Source organism: Bufo bufo, chromosome 7, assembly GCF_905171765.1.
Source record: "Bufo bufo chromosome 7, aBufBuf1.1, whole genome shotgun sequence".
NCBI lineage: Eukaryota > Metazoa > Chordata > Amphibia > Anura > Bufonidae > Bufo > Bufo bufo.
In genome coordinates this window covers 184,911,669-184,930,471 of record NC_053395.1, presented here as the reverse complement: position 1 = coordinate 184,930,471, position 18,803 = coordinate 184,911,669, and the positions used below count along the sequence as shown (strand labels likewise).

Genomic DNA, 18,803 nt, shown 5'->3' with positions numbered 1-18,803 from the left:
TCCACCGCCAGATAAAGGGCTTAAACGTCGGTCTTAATAAATGACCCCCATAATCTTTACTAATTACCTGAATGCAGAATTTCTATATTGTTTATTATGCTCTGTAGAAAATGTATCTTTATAGCGTTACAGCTTCACATAACAAGGGAGCAATGAGCCAACAAATAACTAGTAGAATGTAACAATGTTTCCTACCTGACACATCAATTACCAGATTACTATGATCTATAGCCTGACAGCGAGCACCTTGAAAGAGCAGCTAGAACAGAAAGAACAGTGCAGCATAGTCGGAAAGATGGAGTTGAAAGATTCAGACAATCAGTTTATCAACTGTTTATGGTAAAATCTATTGTCCAAGTGTTACTAATTATACTGGGCAGCATGTACTGGTTTTATCAATTCTTATAGATGTTTGAAATAAGTATAGATAGAAATCAGGATCATGGTTAAAAGCAGGATTATTACAGATTATTGCCAGTAACAGTAAATTCAATATAGTCTCTACTTAGGCCATCCACCTTGCCTCTAATCTAATATTTAATTAAAGTCAGTAAATATTCACTTTCTTTCTCCCCTGGGTTATGTTAGATATAGACTATCGGGCAGAAAGGGAGAGAGAAAAAAATTACTTCTAACTTCATCTTCAAAGAAATCCCTCAAGTGTATGAGATATCCTTACTTCATCCCATATACAAATTGTTATTTTTATGAAAAGCAAAGGGGACCACGGATTGCAAACCACTGTGTCATGTTGTATTAAAGAGTTTTCTGGACACTTACCCTGATGTCCCTTTCTTATGATGGCCATCAATTTGTTTAGTTTGATTTCTCTTTACTGGAATTAATCTGCAGTATCAGACACAGCACATATGAACATGGACGGAGCTATGCTGGATATTGCAGTAAAGCCTTACTACTGTTGATCAAGTATATACTGTGATTAAGGTTGATCATATCATGGTTTGCTTCAATTGAACATGCAAAAAGAAGCCAGCCATTCAGACCTTGTAGTTGATCTCAGTCAAATCCATTAAAAAAAGACCAGCTGAACTCAGTGCAGAAACCAATTTAACACGCATTTCGGATGCAACAGTAACACTTGCTCATAACATGCTATCAGTAGGGGTGCTGCTGCATATGAAACAGGTAAGTTATAGGATACACGTGTATACCACCCATATTGGTGATATGAGAGACCGGCGCTGGGTGACGAACTAGAAAGTTGCTCCCAATTCGTCACCCAGCGCCGGTCTCTCATATCACCCATACGTGTGGTATACACGTGTATCCTATAATTTTCCAATTAAGGGGGACAAGAGCACCTTAATAGATCACCGAGCAGCGGACCTCCCTTTTAGGTAGGTCGACGATCCTAGACTACGGTAGCGCAGGGGGATCTCCTATAATTTATTTGAAACAGGTAAGTGTTAAAGGAAATGTGTCATCAGAAAATGACCTATTGTTTAAATCACGTTTTTACATTAAACACATTTTTAAAGAATTTTTGATGATATTTTTAATTTTTCCTGTCACTATCTATATTTATCCAACAACTATAAAATCCTGCAGTTTTCGCACTGGCCACTAAGCTGAATAAAAAGCGCCACTTCTTGGTCTGTACAGATCACTTTACTGCAGTTACCTGCTTATCTGTCATTCTAATCCTGCCTGTAATGATATCACCTCTGTGTATAGATAAGTCAGGATCCACCATTTACAATAGGTGATTGTCAAAGCTTATCTCTTCTTTCCTTGTACAATGACCTCTGCACAGAGCACAGAGCATGCCTAGAAAACTCTCCCTTAGTAGTCAATGTTTTTTTTCCCTGTCTATTGTGTCTATGGCCCATGTGGCTGCTGTAAAGCAATACTTTAAATGCTTTCTAAATGCTGTTAAGAACAGCTCAGACAAGATGGCCATCCAGATATAGAATAAAAAATCTGTAATCAGAAAATATAAACAGATTAGAAAAAAATATATATTTTACTATCTGGTTTTAACCGTCAGAAAAAAAATTGGTGACACATTCCCTCTTTAGACTAGTAGATGAGGCTGACGATTGTTGGGAAGGAAGTGTTCCTTCCCAACAATCGCTTGCTCATCAGGGAAGGAGACTGCAGCAATTACATGCAGAGATCTCCTCCACTGTATGGGGAGGAGCAATCAGTAATGCCATCACTCGACACTATACAGAATCATTATTTTCTGGTAGAAGAGCGTGATTACATGGCATTATCTGCTGCCGGCAAATTATGATTTTTGTGACTGCATAAAAGATGAGAATACCAGATGAATGAGCGTTCATCAGGTAATCTGTGGCACCTTTACATAGGCAGATCATCGCTAACGAGCTTGTTAGTGATGATCTGGTCGACCTTTGGCCAGTGTAATACAGCCCTTAGTGTGTTTAGTTCAGCTTCCTTTATAAATAACTATTTCATTCATCTAAACCTATGCATTTCATAAACAGTAACTGGCAAGGTCTAGTTCTCCTGCATACAATAAAAAGAATGTTTCATCAACCTAGTAATAAAGGCATAAATCAACTACATACATACAGCAAGTACATAGTAGTTAACATAATAATAATAACAACAATAATGTCATTGATACCAGCATTTTATTATTAACAATATCCTTTAATCTCAGCTATATCTGAAAGGATATATTGGTATGATTAGATTCTATAATGAAGCCTATGAAACTATGAAAAGGTACAATAAATGCCACTTTCAATAGATCCTAAAGAAACTATACGAGCAGAATGTGGCATTAAAAGAATAATTTCAGTATTCTCATTTAGTGTTAAAACACTTGTATGAAGGGTAAGCATTCATGAATGAGTCTCAAGCACAGAAGATTTTCAGAAGAGAAAGCTTACACCATATATTACATTATTATGATGTGTTATTAAATTAATATCACATTTGTATGACAGAATGTATTATATCCAAGGCAAGATCAATTAATATATAGAAAGACTTTTGAAGCCGTCATATGGAAAAAATATCTGGTAATTGTATAGTAATAGTACAGTATAGTCTATTTAAACCATATAAAACACACGTTTTACTAAATGGACTGACTTAGGCGTAACTGGTGTAAGTTTTAGTTCGAGTCTACACCAGCCCCTAGCTGGTGTAGATTTGAATTTCTGGTGCACAGAGGGCCAAAGCTGCTCCTAAATTAGTAAGAGGCCTGTGCCTATTAATAAATTAGGAGAATCTCAGTCCAGCGCACAGGAGATCAAGACTGGTGTAGGAAACACCAGTCTTGATACATCTCTATAAACATTCTATTTTATCAACTAGGAGCCAGCCCTGTGTTCGTGCACCAACAGTGGATGGAGATGAGCTGATTCAATTTTTATCATCTGTGTTTTAAAAGAAATACATCACAAAATTACAGCTGCCTTCATAAATTATTATTTTAAAGGATGTTGATGCAAACATAAAAGCCCTTGAATGCATGACAATCTACCCAAGAGTTACGGGTGACAAGAGCAACAACCTCCCATACGGGAAAAAGAATCCGGAATCCAATAACGGAAAGATATTGTCCCTTTCTGCCATCTGTTATAGCAGTGGTTAAGCTAAGAGGGGGTAATGGGGTATATGAGACAGGTACCTGAGTCTAGGGCACAAACAAACCAATCTGCCTTGGCTAGGAGAAGGGCCTAAGCAGCAAACAGAAATGACTGTAACATAGACATTATTATTATCCACCATAGAAATCACTTTAATGAGGCCCATTGGATTATTCTTATCTTCCTTTATTAATTTTCTCAGAATCTTCTATTGCAAATCTTTTATGAACCAATTTCAAATAAGCAAATAATAAGTTGTTTAAAAATAACCTTAGTAATTAATAACCTGCTTCTGCATGATTAATGGGTTACCAAATATCAACCTTGACAAACTGAATTTCCCAATATCATACCTTACAATAGCTCTGCTGGGATTTTTCTCTAACCGAACCTGACGCAATATATAAAATGTAGATAAATTGTTTGGCACTGGATTTCTCTGCTTTCGCCTTCCCGTTTATTTGGTTATGAAACTGAAATTCCATCACATCCTATTACAATGGAATAATGCACTGAACAGCCGTCAAGCAAATGAAACTTTACATGGACACTGCAAGAACCAGAGTGATTTACCGACTGGATTAGGATAGATGTCTAGAAAGAGACTGTCTGATAATCCCTCCCACATAGATCTATCTTACCAAAAAATAAGTAAAATTGCCCTAAATCTGTTCCATAATTTGATTACTGCCATTCATGCAAAAAGTGGCTGGAGATGTGTTAGGAAGCCAGTTGGCATGTAAATGGTTACACAACTGGCCAAGTGACGACATCTTTACAGGCAAACCAGTCCTTAAAAGCACCATTAACATTGTTTTATTGTTATTAGCGCTCCTTGCATTTTAATTAATCACATTTATGGCAGATACATAATACTTAATATTCCAAAATTTATGGCTTCTGGTTTAGGTTCGCTGTTTCATGTTCCCGCTGAAGCTCAACAAAGAAGTGATGAAAATGTAGAAAGGTCAGAAATACGTTTCTCCCATGAAAATAAATGCATGATAATGATATAATTCCTTTCAGCTCATCAGTTTCCCAGCTAAGTGCCTCTGTTATTGCCAGATCAGTAGTGTATAACAAAGAAGTACTTTCTGTAGGTTGCTTCATTAGCCTGCCCTGTAGGACCTCACCTCCAGACCTTTCACTAATCTGTTGGCCAGCTCAATGGTCTTGTTAGTTCTATTCACTTCTTCTTGACAGCGGATTTTCTCTGCAGTGGCTTTTTCGAAGGCAGCTGTTAAGGCAGCCAGGTTGGTGTCTAGCTCCTTTAAATGATAAAGAAAGAAAAATTGTCTCAATTTCAAAAAACTTCCTAAAACAATGAAAAGAAAAAAATTGGTTACTGAATATTACAAAAAAGTCATCACAATGCTATGCTATTCAACAGATCTGAATAGAGGGTGAAAAATACTTGCTATACATGAAAGGTGCTGTCAAAAACACTGAGTTATTGTGATTTTTGGATGATATTCATAAATATACTTATTCTACCTTTTTCTGTAAAACTGACCGTATACAATGGATAATTGTGAAATGAGCAACTATAGTCCTTGAATTAACATGAACATGCTTTGTAGAAAGTGTACAGTACTGAATATGGGTCTCTATTATTTGGGTGGGCTTTTTTTCCCTGTACAACAGTGTTCCCAGTCACCTGCTATGTAGAGAATAGTACATATCCATTTAAAGGAATGGGACCAGCTACAGTTTCCTGCACAGCCAGATGGCTGGCAGGGAAAAATAGTGATAAGGACACTGCACTAAATCACTGCTGCAGCCCCTTCATTCGCAGAAGCTGAACCCCCACTGAACATACAGTGATGGAATATCCTAGTGATGCGCTAGCACTTAAGCATGAAATACCCCTTTAAGTACAACAAACTGTCTGATATATCACAAATAACAGTCTCCAGTAAAAAGGCTCTGAATGGTCGCTTTTACATTAAAATATACACTGCCTGTCCGAAAAAAAAAAAGTCACCACCAAAAAAAAAAGGTCACACACTCATATTTCGTTGGACCGCCTTTAGCTTTGATTACAGGCACACATTCGCTGTGGCATTGTTTTGATAAGCTTCTGCAATGTCATAAGATTTATTTCCATCTAGTGTTGCATAAATTGTTCACCAAGATCTTGCATTGATGATGGTAGAGTCTGACCGCTGCGCAAAGCCTTCTCCAGCAGATCCCAAAGATTCTCAATGGGGTTAAGGTCTGGACTCTGTGGTGGCCAATCCATGTGTGAAAATGATGTCTCATGCTCCCTGAACCACTCTTTTACAATTTTTTTTTTGAACATTAAATGTTTATTGTAATTTTTCAAGTAAGTGACAAAGGTACATTACAGAAAGTACAAGATTTCAAAAGTGTTCACATCAAGAACCATTGTAAGTACAAAATACAAGGAAACAGTTCTCGAGATCTCCAATGACAGGTGCATAGCCATAGTCTATACATTCAATTTGAGTCTAGGTGTGGCAACGGAAAGAATTCTAACCAGGGGCTCCAGCACTTCAGAAAAGAGCCCAAATTATTTTTGCGATACGCAATTAACTTTTCATATATGCAATGGGTTGAAACCAAGATAGTTTGACTTTAATAGCTGTTACGGTTTGAAGGAGCTTTTCTACTTCCAACCAGTAAGAGTTAAGTGTAGCACAGCTCCAGAATATGTGAAGTAAATTACCAGGGGATCTATGACATCTCCAGCATCTGTTTTCTACATTCGGGAAAAATTGATTTAACCTGGCGGGGGTAAAGTACCATCTAGTTAACAGCTTATGATAACCCTCCAAGAGGTTTGAGCAAGCCGTGGACTTGAGGGTATATTTTATTGCTGCCTGCCATTCTGTGTTTGGATATGTCTGCTGGAGATCTCGTTCCCAATTCAGCATGTGTGTTCTTTTAGTGAAAGAGAGATCCCCCAAAATGCTTCTATATATTGTTCTAGTGGGAGTGTTGCCATTCGGCAGATAAAGGAAGGTATACAGGGCAAGTGGGAGAGAAACCTTTCTTGAAGAAAGGCTTTTCAATGCCTGGGAAATACGGAGGCAGTCAAATTGTTTATTTCCAGGGATAGCATAAAGGGCTTGCATGGAGGAAAAGGATCTCACCTCATCCCCATCATAGAAGTCCTCAAGGAGGCGTATACCCCTATTTTTCCATAGTGCCGTAGATAGGTCTGGTATAAGGTATTCTAATATTTCTAAAGGTAGGGGAATCTCTTTTTTAGCATCTGTTTGTTGTGTCTTCTTAAGTACAGATAACCATATTTGGATAAAGGCCTTTAATGGGAGGGCTGAAGGCAGAGGGCATTTTGGATCAATAGCATGAGTTAAGAGGAGGGCTTCAAGGGGTTTATCTGCATTAAGGCCCCTTTCTATTCCAATCCATCCTATGCTATTTTCTCGTCTGCACCAATATCTCAGTTGTTTAAAGAGGATCGTCTCGTAATATGCTTGAAGATTTGGTACCCCTAGTCCACCATTTCCTCTATGTGAAAATAGGATAGAGGCGGCTACTGTATGATTGCCATTACCCCAAATGTAAGATAGCATTTGTTTCTTAAATTTCTGCAGTAATGTATATGGTACAGGGAGTGCTAAGGTACGGAAATAGTCTAATCATTTCGGTAGCACCATCATTTTGTAAATCATTATACGACCTAACCAAGATAGCTCTATTTTGGAGTATTTATCAAGTTCCGACTGCAGGGATTGGAGCAAGATGTCATAATTGCAGGAGAGGAGCCCAGAGAGAGGGAAACATAATTGGATCCCCAGGTAGGTTACAGAGGATGTGGCCCATTGAAAAGGGAACTCTCCTCTGAGCACCCCCCGCAATGACGACGGGACTTTAATGGCTAGAATCTGGGACTTATTCTCATTTATCTTATAATAAGAGACTTCTCCAAATGATAATATCCATGGCTGTTCTCAGGGATGTTAGTGGATCCGAAAGAGTCAAAATCACGTCATCCGCAAAAAGACCTAATTTATGTTGTCCAATCGGGATGCCTCTAATGTCACTTGACATTCTGATCTTTTCTGCAAAAGGCTCCATCACCAATAGGAATAAAAAAGGGGAAAGAGGACACCCCTGGCGCATCCCATTGGTGATGGGAAACGGCACGGATAGAGTACCATTAACTAGAACCCGGGCCGAGGGCTGGGAGTATAGGGCCTGAATAGCATACAGGATAGGGCTTCGAAATCAAAATTTACTCAAGACTGCGAATGCGAAGTCCCAATAAAATGCGATCAAACGCCTTCTCCGCATCCAGGGTAAGGAGCAGAGAAGGCGTCCGTAAGCCACCCGCCTTCTGCATGATCCCTAAAATACGCCTTGTACCATCCGAGGCTTGTCGCCCTTTTGTAAAGCCCACCTGGTCACTATGGATTATTAGTGGAAGAACCTGCAAGAGTCTATGAGAAATTATCTTGGCATACAATTTGACATCACTATTTAGTAACGATATAGGGCGGAAATTAGCAGGGGAGTCAGTCGATTTACCGGGTTTCGGGATGGTGACTATTGTAGCTTGGAGCATATCTGCCGGAAATTGTTGACCGTTTAGGACAGCATTGAACATATCTACTAGATGGGGAAGCAGTGCTGAAGCATACATTTGATAATATTCATTTGAGAAGCCATCAGGCCCTGGGGCTTTATTCAGTTTAAGAGTTTTTATAGCTGTCTGGACTTCCGTTTGTGTGATAGCGGTGTTAAGGGCAGTAAGTTGGCGATCAGTTAAGGAGGGAAGCAGAATAGCATCCAAGAAGGATGCTATTTTCTCAGTCGTGGGTTGCGGTGTCAAAGGGTTCAATTAAAAATGATATAATCTTGTGTAATATGTGCTAAAAGCATCTGCTATATCTTTGGGGTGATAAAGTTTGGTGACGCCATCGGCATCTAAGATGTATGGTACATTTTTTTTGCAACATTGGTTTCACTTTTCTCGCCATTAACCTGCTAGGTTTACTGTAAGATTGATAATAGAACATGCGTAGGGAGGTAATCTGACGCTCGTAATCCATTTGTAGAATAGAGTGAATTTCATGTCGGAGAGACATTAATGACCTGTGTAAGTCTAGTGAGGGATTGTCCCGTAGCATGCCTTCTATTTTGGTAACTTCTAGCAATAGTGACATTAGTTTAGCTTCCTTACGTTTTTTTAAATGCGAACCTTGTTTTAGGAGAATTCCTCTTATAGTAGCCTTGTGAGCTTGCCAGAGAAGGAAAGGGCTAATAGTTTCTACATTGTTAAAGCAAAAATAGTCAGTTAAACAGGACTCCGTTTGGCCTTTGTAGTTGTGATGTCTGAGCAGGTATATGTTATTTCTCCAAGACCTCAGAGGGGAGGAGGCCGGAGATATGGAAACAGTACAGAAGATCGGAGCATGGTCAGACCAAGAAGTTATTCCTATCTTGGCCGCACATACTCTAGAGAGCAGAGGTCTATCCACAACAGCTAAGTCAATACGAGAAAAATATCTGTGGCATGGGGAATAGTAAGTAAACTCCCGTGAGCAAGCATTCAGACAGTGGAAGGTATCATATAAGCCGGAATCTCCCAACCATTTACCAATGGTAGGGGAAGAAGTCCTGTCGCTTCCTGTGGAATCAATCATTCTGTCGGAAATGATATTAAAGTCTCCACATAAAAGTAAATAACCTTTTTGGACACTCCTGATCTTCTTCAGTATTTTATTCAAGAAACGTATCTGAGATTTATTTGGAGCGTAAATATTTGCCAATGTCAGAGTAGCTGTTCCGCTCCTGGTTATTAGTATGAGATATCTGCCTCCCTCATCCACTATTACTATTACTATTATTAATGTTGGATGCTTTAGTTTGAGTTTCTTGCACACACACTATGTCAGCCTGGTAAAGACGGGCCTCCTTTCACAATGAAGCCCTCTTGTAAAGGGAGTTTAGACCTTTAGCATTGATTGACATAATTTTAACCGCTATACCGAACCCATCTTAAGTATGCTCTGACCAGTATAAAAGCACCTGATACTGTGAACTGCCAATAGGAAAAATAGATACTTGGAGACCCAAAGAGATAAAGAAGACAAAACAAAATGACGTGAAACAGACACATAATATAGAACATTATTCTCTAACAGGGACCCAGATGTTGTGGATCCTAAGAACTTCACGGGGTTCAATTAGTTCACTGTGAAGCTTTCCCCCTTAAGACGAATTTATTTTATTTTTTCAAATCATTTTTTATTATGATTTTTCAAGGAAGTAGTACAAAATTCAAGAATCAGACATGTACAGGAGGTTTTACATGTATCCAAGCATTGCAGGTGCATTAAAGACATTAAGCATTATCGATAATATCTGTTCCATATTGTACGCAAAAAGACAATTGCAACAGTGCAATAACATTAAGAATTTTTACCCCTCCCTTCCCCTGAAACCGCACCATTTTCGGACTGTGCCTCTTTTTACATATATCCCCCTTTCCAGCCATATGATCTCGTTCATACGGGCAACAAATTCCGTCCTAGTAGAGACTTCTGAACGAATTCAATATCTAGCAATCATTTTCCTGGCATTATACAATATCCTACGTATGCCCATGGACTCCTTCTTTGGAGTCCGTCTGCAAGAGACCCAAGACACATGTTAAAGGTTCACATCGGAGCTGAATATGGTAAACTTTATGGATAATGTCCAGCACATCTTTCCAAAAAGAACCCAGGTTCACACACTCCCAAAACATATGCATAATATGAGCGTCTGGAGCATTTTGGGTAATTGGATGTGTCACGTATCCCCACTTTGTGGAGGAATAAGGGAGTTCTGTAAACTCTATGTACTAAGTATAAATGCGACAGTCTGTGCGACTCGCATAGCGACAACAGCGGTCCAGACTCTAGCAATTCAGACCATTGATTTTTGTCAATCTGACCTAGATCCTTTTCCCACTTGTCTATGACTGTCAGCGGGAATTTGTCCTGGTAAAAGGACAACAGGAGTCTAAAAAAAGAAGAAATAACACCTTTGGTGTCTCCCCCTTTTCTTATTTGGTCGGCAATACAGGAGGCCCCAATGGCAAGATCCATTTCTTTCTCCTGTTTCGTTAAAGCATGGCGCAGCTGCCAAACTCCTCCTTTAGCTGATCATAGCTTTTAAAAATCCCTGAGGTATACAACTGCCAATATATTCCCCTATCCCTCCACAGTCCAAAGCCCTCCAGAGTTTTCAGTTCAGACAGACCATTATGGTCCCACAGAGGGGTTAGAGCAGTGCAGCCTGTAAGCTTGGTAATCTCCCTCAGCTTTTGCCAAACTGTTCGAAATAAAAAAACACTAGGAAGACTGTCCGGCGGACGTGTATCTGAACTAAGCTCTAAAATATAAATCGGCGGCCTGCCCTCCAGTAAGTGTGAGACCAATAAACCAGTCGAGGTATTACTTCCTCCTCCCCCCATGATTTAAAATGTTGAGCTTTTGCAGCCAAAACATAAAGCCACGGATTAGGGATTGCCAACCCCCCATTGTCCTTCTCCCGCTGAAGAGTCTCTAACCTAATCCTAAGCGATTTTTTGTTCCATAACAAGGAACGAAACACGCCATGTATTTTGTAGAAGTATCTCATCCGGATCCATATTGGCCTATTATAGAGGATATTTAAAAATTGCAGCATAAGCACCATTTTAATCAGATTGGCTCTCCCCACAACCGAAAGCGGTAATTTGCACCAGGCAGATATCTTTTGTAAAGATCGGTTAATTAATGGGTTTAGATTTAGGGCAGTATAGTCTCTTACTTTTGGGGAAACTACCACACCCAAATATTTAAAGGAGGAGTCCACTCTCAGAGGTGCAATCCTTTCCCGGATGGCCCGTAATAGGGGGTCCAGAGGTAAAACTACAGACTTACTCCAATTAATAGTGAGTCCAGAATAAAAACCAAAGCATTCAATCAGTTGCATGACATATGGTATGGAGAGGGAGACATTATTTTAAAATAACAGCATATCGTCGATGTATAACGCTATCTTCTCCTCTACCGCACCATACCAGTCATCTGCGTATCTCTTCTGATCATATGAGCCAGGGGCTCTATGGCCAAAGCGAAGAGCATTGGTGACAAGGGGCAGCCCTGCCGCGTGCCCCTCCCCAGTGCAAAAGGTTCTGACAGTAGCCCATTTGCACGGACTCCAGCACTAGGCTGCGCATATAGAAGCCTGACCCATGATGTATAAGTGGGCCCAAAGCCCATAGCCTCCATCACCCCCCACAAGAACTGCCACTCAGCGCTGTCAAAAGCTTTTGCAGCGTCTAGTGACAGAACCGCCCGGCCATCCCCCGCCGTGCCAGACATCTGCAAGTTTAAATAGAGTCGTCTGATGTTGATAGCCGTTAATTTTCTTGGCATAAAGCCAGTCTGATCTCCATGGATCAGGCTAAGAATAACCTTTGTCAATCTATTTGCTAAGACTTTAGCCAGCAACTTAACATCCGAACACAACAACTATATGGGCCTATAGGAGTCTGGGTCAGATGGTTCCTTACCCTGCTTCAACAAGACAATTATGATGGCTTCATTCATAGATGTAGGTAGGGCACCCACCAGGACAGCCTGCTCAAATACCCTAAGAAGCTGGGGCAACACAAAATCTTTGTACTTCTTTAAGAATTCCCCCGGAATCCCATCTACCCCGGGAGCTTTCTCATTGGGGAGTCCCTGTACCGCCACCTCAAGCTCTTCCAGAGATAGTGGTTCCTCTAAACTGGCTCTCTGTTACGGTGATAACCTAGGCAAATCTAGAGATGTGAGAAGTGTCTCTATCTCACTACTGCTACACCGCAATCTGGAGGTATATAAAGATTCATAGTACGTTTTAAACACACCCAGTATACCCTGATCTTCCGAGATACTATTTACCGCATTGGCTAGGATACATCCCACCTGTGACGTTCCCTGCTGGGCTCTGACCACCGTCGCTAGCATATGTCCAACAGCCTCTCCTTCTTCAAAATATTTTTGCTTTCAGAAATATCATTTAGGCTCCGCTATTTCCAGTAAGTGATTTTTATAGGACTGTTGGGCCTCTGTCCAATTAGACTGCTTCTGAGTTATTGGGTTCTCTACATAGGTTCTTTCTGTAGTGACTACTCTAGACTGCAGCTCCTTAAGAAGGTCCCTATTTTTTGATTTATGTCGTTGGATACGTTGTATATAAACCCCTCTAACAAAGGCTTTGAACGCGTCCCAGACCACCGCTACAGATGCTGAATCAAGATTAGATGCCATAAATTCTCGCATTTCTGCCAACATTCCCTCCTCATCTCTTAGAAGCGTGAGCCAAAAAGGGTTAAGTCTCCACAAAGTCTTGACGGGGGAATGGTCAGAAAGGTTCCGTGGCAGATATTCCACTCGTTGTATAGAACTCAGGATTAGCTGATTACCCAGTACTAAATCTATATGGGAGAGCAAGTTATGAGAGCTCGAATAGCAAGATAACTACCGAACCGTTGGGTTACGCAGTCTCCACACATCACTCAAACCAACTTCTGACAAGACTCTGGCCATAGCAGATAATGACTGAGTGTTAGAGTCATAGACTCCTCTGTACCTATCTAGGTTGTTGTCTAGCACCATATTAAAGTCCCCAACAATTAATGCTGGAGTGTCCGGCGATTCGCTCAAGAATGCCAGTACCTGGTGCAGCACATCTCCCGTGTACGGTGGAGGGATATATACTGCCACCAATAAAATGGTAGTCCTGTACAACGTACAATTCAGACATATATAGCGACCATAGACGTCTACCCTAGACGCAGAGCAATGGAATGGGATCTGCCTGTGCACCATGATACTGACACCCCTGGCATGGCTAGAGAATACTGAGTGGAATTCCTGACCCACCCATGCCCTCTTCACCGTCCTCAGTGAATCCCTAGTCAGGTGAATTTTGGCTGGTTAATACTGTTTTAGCGAAATAAATATAGGATATCTCTTAGATGAATCTCCCAAGCCCCGGACATTCCATGCCACTATATTAACCCCCATGTGTCAAAAACCAGAATATCACTTGACAGCGACCCCTAGTACAATACATGACACTTTGACAAATGCGATGCAGGATGTGGTGCGGTTTCCCCAAATGAACAGAAGAAACTGTCTGAGTAGAACACATATCCCTAACTATCTCCGGGGATAGAACAAGAACGTAAAAACAATACCTAGCTACTGTACGAGAAGTATCTTGAAATGGTATTATTACCACCCCGTAGCGAGTGGTGAGAATGGTAATACACCTCGTTAACCAGAGCCCTTGCCCCGGGCCATACAGTTAGCAATATATATCGGAAATCCCTTATAACCGCATAAGGTGCAACATGCAATATCAGAAATACTTCTTAAGAATAACCCCAGAAGTTGGAAAAACAGAGAAAACAACATATGAGACCTTCCTGGACCCCACCCACCCCCATAGCAACAGAGAGGGCGTCCATAAAATACTTATCATCCCTCAGTATGGCTTAGGGACGACTGTGGGAATTACACCGTAGCTCCCGACTCAGTCCAGGGACACCTCGGAATCTTCAGACAGACGCGTTGAATCCAACCATTGAGCCGCTGCTGCTGGAGTTTCAAAGATTTGCCCTTTTCCGTTTGCCACCACTCTCAGTTTCGACGGATTCAACATGGAGTAAGCAATCTGCTGTTACCGCAGGCGACGTTTCACATCCATATATTTGGCTCTTCTCTTTTGTATTTCGTCCAAAAAATCTGGAAATATGAGAACTTTGCTGCCATTGATCTGAAGATCATCATGGGTTCTTGCTTTCCGCAGGATATTGTCTATCTTTGAAGTGCAGCAATTTAAGCAGAAGGGGTCTTGGAGGGCCACCCGGTGGAGGAGCCCTGAACGGCACCCTGTGTGCACGTTCTATAGCAAACATAGATGATAGGGAATCAGTTCCAAGTTTTCAGGAGAGCCATTGCTCCAGAAAAGACACAGCATCCGGGCCCTCTGACTTTTCAGGGACTCCTATAAGCCGCAGATTATTCCTCCGAAGTTTTTCAAGTCATCAGCTTTGCTAAGGAGGTAAGCCACATCTCTCTCCACTCTTCCCAGGTCTTTCTTTAGGGAAGAAACAGTATCCTCCACTTGGCTCACACGGTCCTCCACTGTTTTAATCCGGTCGGACATCTTCCTCAGGTCATGTATGAGAAATGTGACATTTTCACTAAGGCTCCCCACCTGAGTGGTCGAAGAGGCCAAAGCGGTGTTGCAGTGAGTCACTCCTCAAGTGTCCCTGGAGACTCACCCTCCATGGCGGTTTCCGCCTGCGTTGTAGGCACTGAGGGATGTTCTGTGGGGTCCCTCCCTACACCATCCATGCGCTCAGGAGGGCCTGTAGCTATAGGGGAATACACCCAGGACGGCTCTGTACCTTGCTGTGCAGATTCGATTGCTGCTGCAACCGGTGCCTTTGCAATAGCTGTGCTAGCCGGGTCCACACGAGCAAATTGTTCTAGCCGCGCAGCCACTGCTGCAGCTTTCACTCCCGCTCCTCCGCCATCTTGTCTCCCTCGTGCCGCAGGGCGGCCGTCCTTCCTCTCGCTCTCATTCTTGTTATTCCGTGAAATGTCGGCGCAGCAGGGTTCATCCGACTCCAGGGCAGATAAGCACCACTTTGTAAGGGCAAATTGGGCTAGGATCTGGGATTTCAGGATCAAAATCAGGAGATTGTGCCCGGGAGAGCGCTCTGCTGCCTCCTCTCACATGCGGCGCTAGGCCACGCCCCCCCTTAAGACGAATTAAAGTCCGTAGGATCAGCCCAATTCACCTAGACACGGAGAAATCAATCTCCCACAGTAGACCAATCCGGCGGCAGACGAGAAGGATTCTTTGCATTATGGTGATCCCCAATGGAGGGAACCGGGATGTTCCACTCCTTCAAAAGGCTTACCCCTTCGTCCGCATTTTTAATAACATGGATTTTGCTATCTTTGTAAATCAATAGCTTGAGCGGGAAACCCCATCTGTAAACAATTTTCTTCTCTCTCAGGACACTGGTTACAGGAGAGAGGTTTTTCCTTGCTTGTAGTGTAGCATGAGAAAGATCAGAATAAATTTGTATTTTCTGATAAGGATGTGGCAGACCCTTATTTCTTCTCACTGCTGAGACTAAGTCCTCCTTGACATGATAAAAGTGAATTCTAGCAATCACATATTTAGGGAGAGCTTCCGCTACATGCCTCGGTTTGGGGAGACGATGTGCGCGATCAATGAGAAAAAACTGAGGATCTACATCTGGTAAGTCAGCATGTAGAAGGTCTTGCAGGTATCTTGCAGGTCTAGAGACGGCACCGAATCCGGAATACCTCTAAATTTCAGGTTATTACGCCTATTCCTGTCCTCCAGGTCAGTCATTTTAGTTTTCAAGAGGGCCACTTCTTATTGCAAAGAATAGTGAGCATCAATTAGCTCATTATGGGAGTTAGTAAGTTCACTCATCTTATTTTCTATATGGTCCACTCTTGTGCCAATGTCGTCTATGAACGAAGTAATGGCTGAGGCTACCCAGTGGAGCTGAGATGTAAGGGGTGCAGGGCAGACATCATCGCTTTTAAGACTCCCTCTGACGCAGCTTCATCTGAAGCAGGGAAGTCATGCATGGGATCATCTGCTAAAGCAAGTTCGGTGAGGAGAGGGTTGGCTGAGTTTGCAGGCACTGGAGGCCTCTGACAAGGGAGACCACACAGCGAATTGACCTCTGAGACACTCACCGCAGAATCAGGCGCCATTTTATCTCCTGCATCAGCATATGCCGCTTCCCGCTGTTTCTCTTTGTTGCTCCGGTGTGTCGGGCGGGCGTCCTCGCTTCTCTCTCCGTCTGAGCCTGAAGAGGAAGGGGGCCTCGGTGTAGTCTGGCGTGGAGGTGAATGAACCTCTGCCACCGGAGCAGGTCTTTGTTCATCAGATTGCAGACCCTGGGGAGAAGGCCGCGCCGGGAGCGCGCCACTACCGGGCTCCTGTGAGGAGTAAAAGTCTGTCAAACGGCGAATCCCCAAGTGGTTGGACCTCTTACGGGTCATCATAGCGGTCGCTGATAGTGCCGGCTACGCCCCCACTCTTTCACAATTTGAGTCCGATGAATCCTGGCATTGTCATCTTGGAATATGCCTGTGCCATCAGGGAAGAACAAATCCATTGATGGAATAACCTGGTCATTCAGTATGTTCAGGTAGTCAGCTGACCTCATTCTTGGAGCACATACTGTTGCTGAACCTAGACCTGACCAACTGCAGCAACCCCAGATCATAGCACTGCCCCCACAGGCTTGTACAGTAGGCACTAGGCATAATGGGTGCATCACTTCATCTGCCTCTCTTCTTACCCTGATGCGCCCATCACTCTGGAACAGGGTAAATCTTGACTCATCAGACCACATGACCTTCTTCCATTGCTCCAGAGTCCAATCTTTATGCTCCCTAGCAAATTGAAGCCTTTTTTTCTGGTTTGCCTCACTGATTAGTGGTTTTCTTATGGCTACACAGCTGTTCAGTCCCGATCCCTTGAATTCCATTCGCATTGTGCATGTGGAAATGCTCTTACTTTCCCTATTAAACATAGCCCTGAGTTCTACTGTTGTTTTTCTTCGATTTGATTTCACCAAACGTTTAAGTGATCGCCGATCATGATCATTCAGGATTTTTTTCCCGCCACATTTCTTCCTCGAATACGATGGGTACCCACTATCCTTCCAGGTTTTAATAATCCGTTAGACAGTTCTTAACCCAATTATAGTAGTTTCTGCAATCTCCATAGATGTTTTCTCTGCTTGATGCATGCCAATGATTTGACCCTTCTCAAACAAACTAACATCTTTTCCATGACCACGAGATGTGTCTTTCGACATGGTTGTTTAAGAAATGGGAAGCAACTCATTGCACCAGTTGGGGTTAAATAACTTGTTGCCAGCTGAAAGATAATCACCCATGCAGTAATTATTCAATAGGAGGCTCATAACTATTTGCTTAATTAAATCCAGGTGGCGACTATTTTTTGGACAGGCAGTGTACATGTCAAAATAGGATAGATAAAGAGACAAACTGGCAGACATACAGAGATAGATAGATAGATAGATAGATAGATAGATAGATAGATAGATAGATAGATAGAGAAGAAAAAAGGCAGCACTCCAGATTAGTGATGAAAAAGTGGATGGTTTATTCACCCATCTAGCAGCAACATTTCAGCTCTCTCTAGCTAGACAAAGGCTCCAATGAGAGAGCTGAAACGTTGCTGCTAGATGGGTGAATAAATCATCCACTTTTTCATCACTAATCTGGAGTGCTGCCTTTTTTCTTCTTTATGCATTTGGGAATTGCACCCATGATTAATGTGCTGCTTTTTTCTTTTCTTTTTCTAGATAGATAGATAGATAGATAAAAATAGGAATTTGGCATCTTTTCTTACATTAGCATTATGAAGTCTTTCCTGGAGAGAGCTATGTGTATTTTTTGTTTTGTTTCGCAATTGAATTACAAAGGTTTTTTCCTAGTAGTTTATTTTTTCACTAAAAAATAAAGATTTATTAGAACCCAAGTAGATGTACAGACACGTGTGCATATATATGCAATATCAGTTGTACAGAAAACAATAAACTTTACAGAAGTATTAAGGAAGAGATAATAAAGATGCTGTAGCTAATACTTTGTAGGACTATTACCTTATTTATCGCCCTATAAAACTTTTTCCTTTGAGTGCTTTCATTATGGAAGAACTCATTAGTACAGCAGGACGGGGGAGCGGTGAATACAGCACACCTTGTGCTGGCTCTGTATTCACCGCTTCCTGGTCTTCTTCTGCCGTCGCGCTCTGTGACCTCACACTGTGCAACGTTAGGTCACAGCACAGCGTGGCACGAAGAGCACTGGATCTCCGCAGCGGCAACGGCATTCGGAGCAGTAGAGGTGAGTTGGTTTATTTTTTTTTGTCTGATCTGAGGTTTGATTAAAGGGCATCTGTCAGCAGATTTGTACCTATGAAACTGGCTGACATGTTGCATGTGCACTTGGCAGTGGAGGGCATCTGTGTTGGTCCCATGTTCATATGTGCCCGCATTGATGAGAAAAATTATGTTTTAATATATGCAAAGGAGCCTCTAGGAGGAACAAGGGCGTTGCTGTTACACCTAGAGGGTCTGCTCTTACTGCAACTGCTGTGCCCTCT

At 42.0% G+C, this 18,803-nt stretch overlaps 1 protein-coding gene across 1 annotated transcript in view; it reads right to left on the bottom strand.

The window, feature by feature from the left end:
- Positions 1–18,803, bottom strand: part of LOC121008813 (dynein heavy chain 11, axonemal-like) — a 489,011-nt gene that overhangs the window by 153,636 nt on the left and 316,572 nt on the right. Inside the window, exon 62 of the mRNA XM_040441508.1 lies at positions 4,721–4,855. Within this exon, the coding sequence (XP_040297442.1) occupies positions 4,721–4,855 (135 nt within the window). The remainder of the gene's footprint in view (positions 1–4,720; positions 4,856–18,803) is intronic.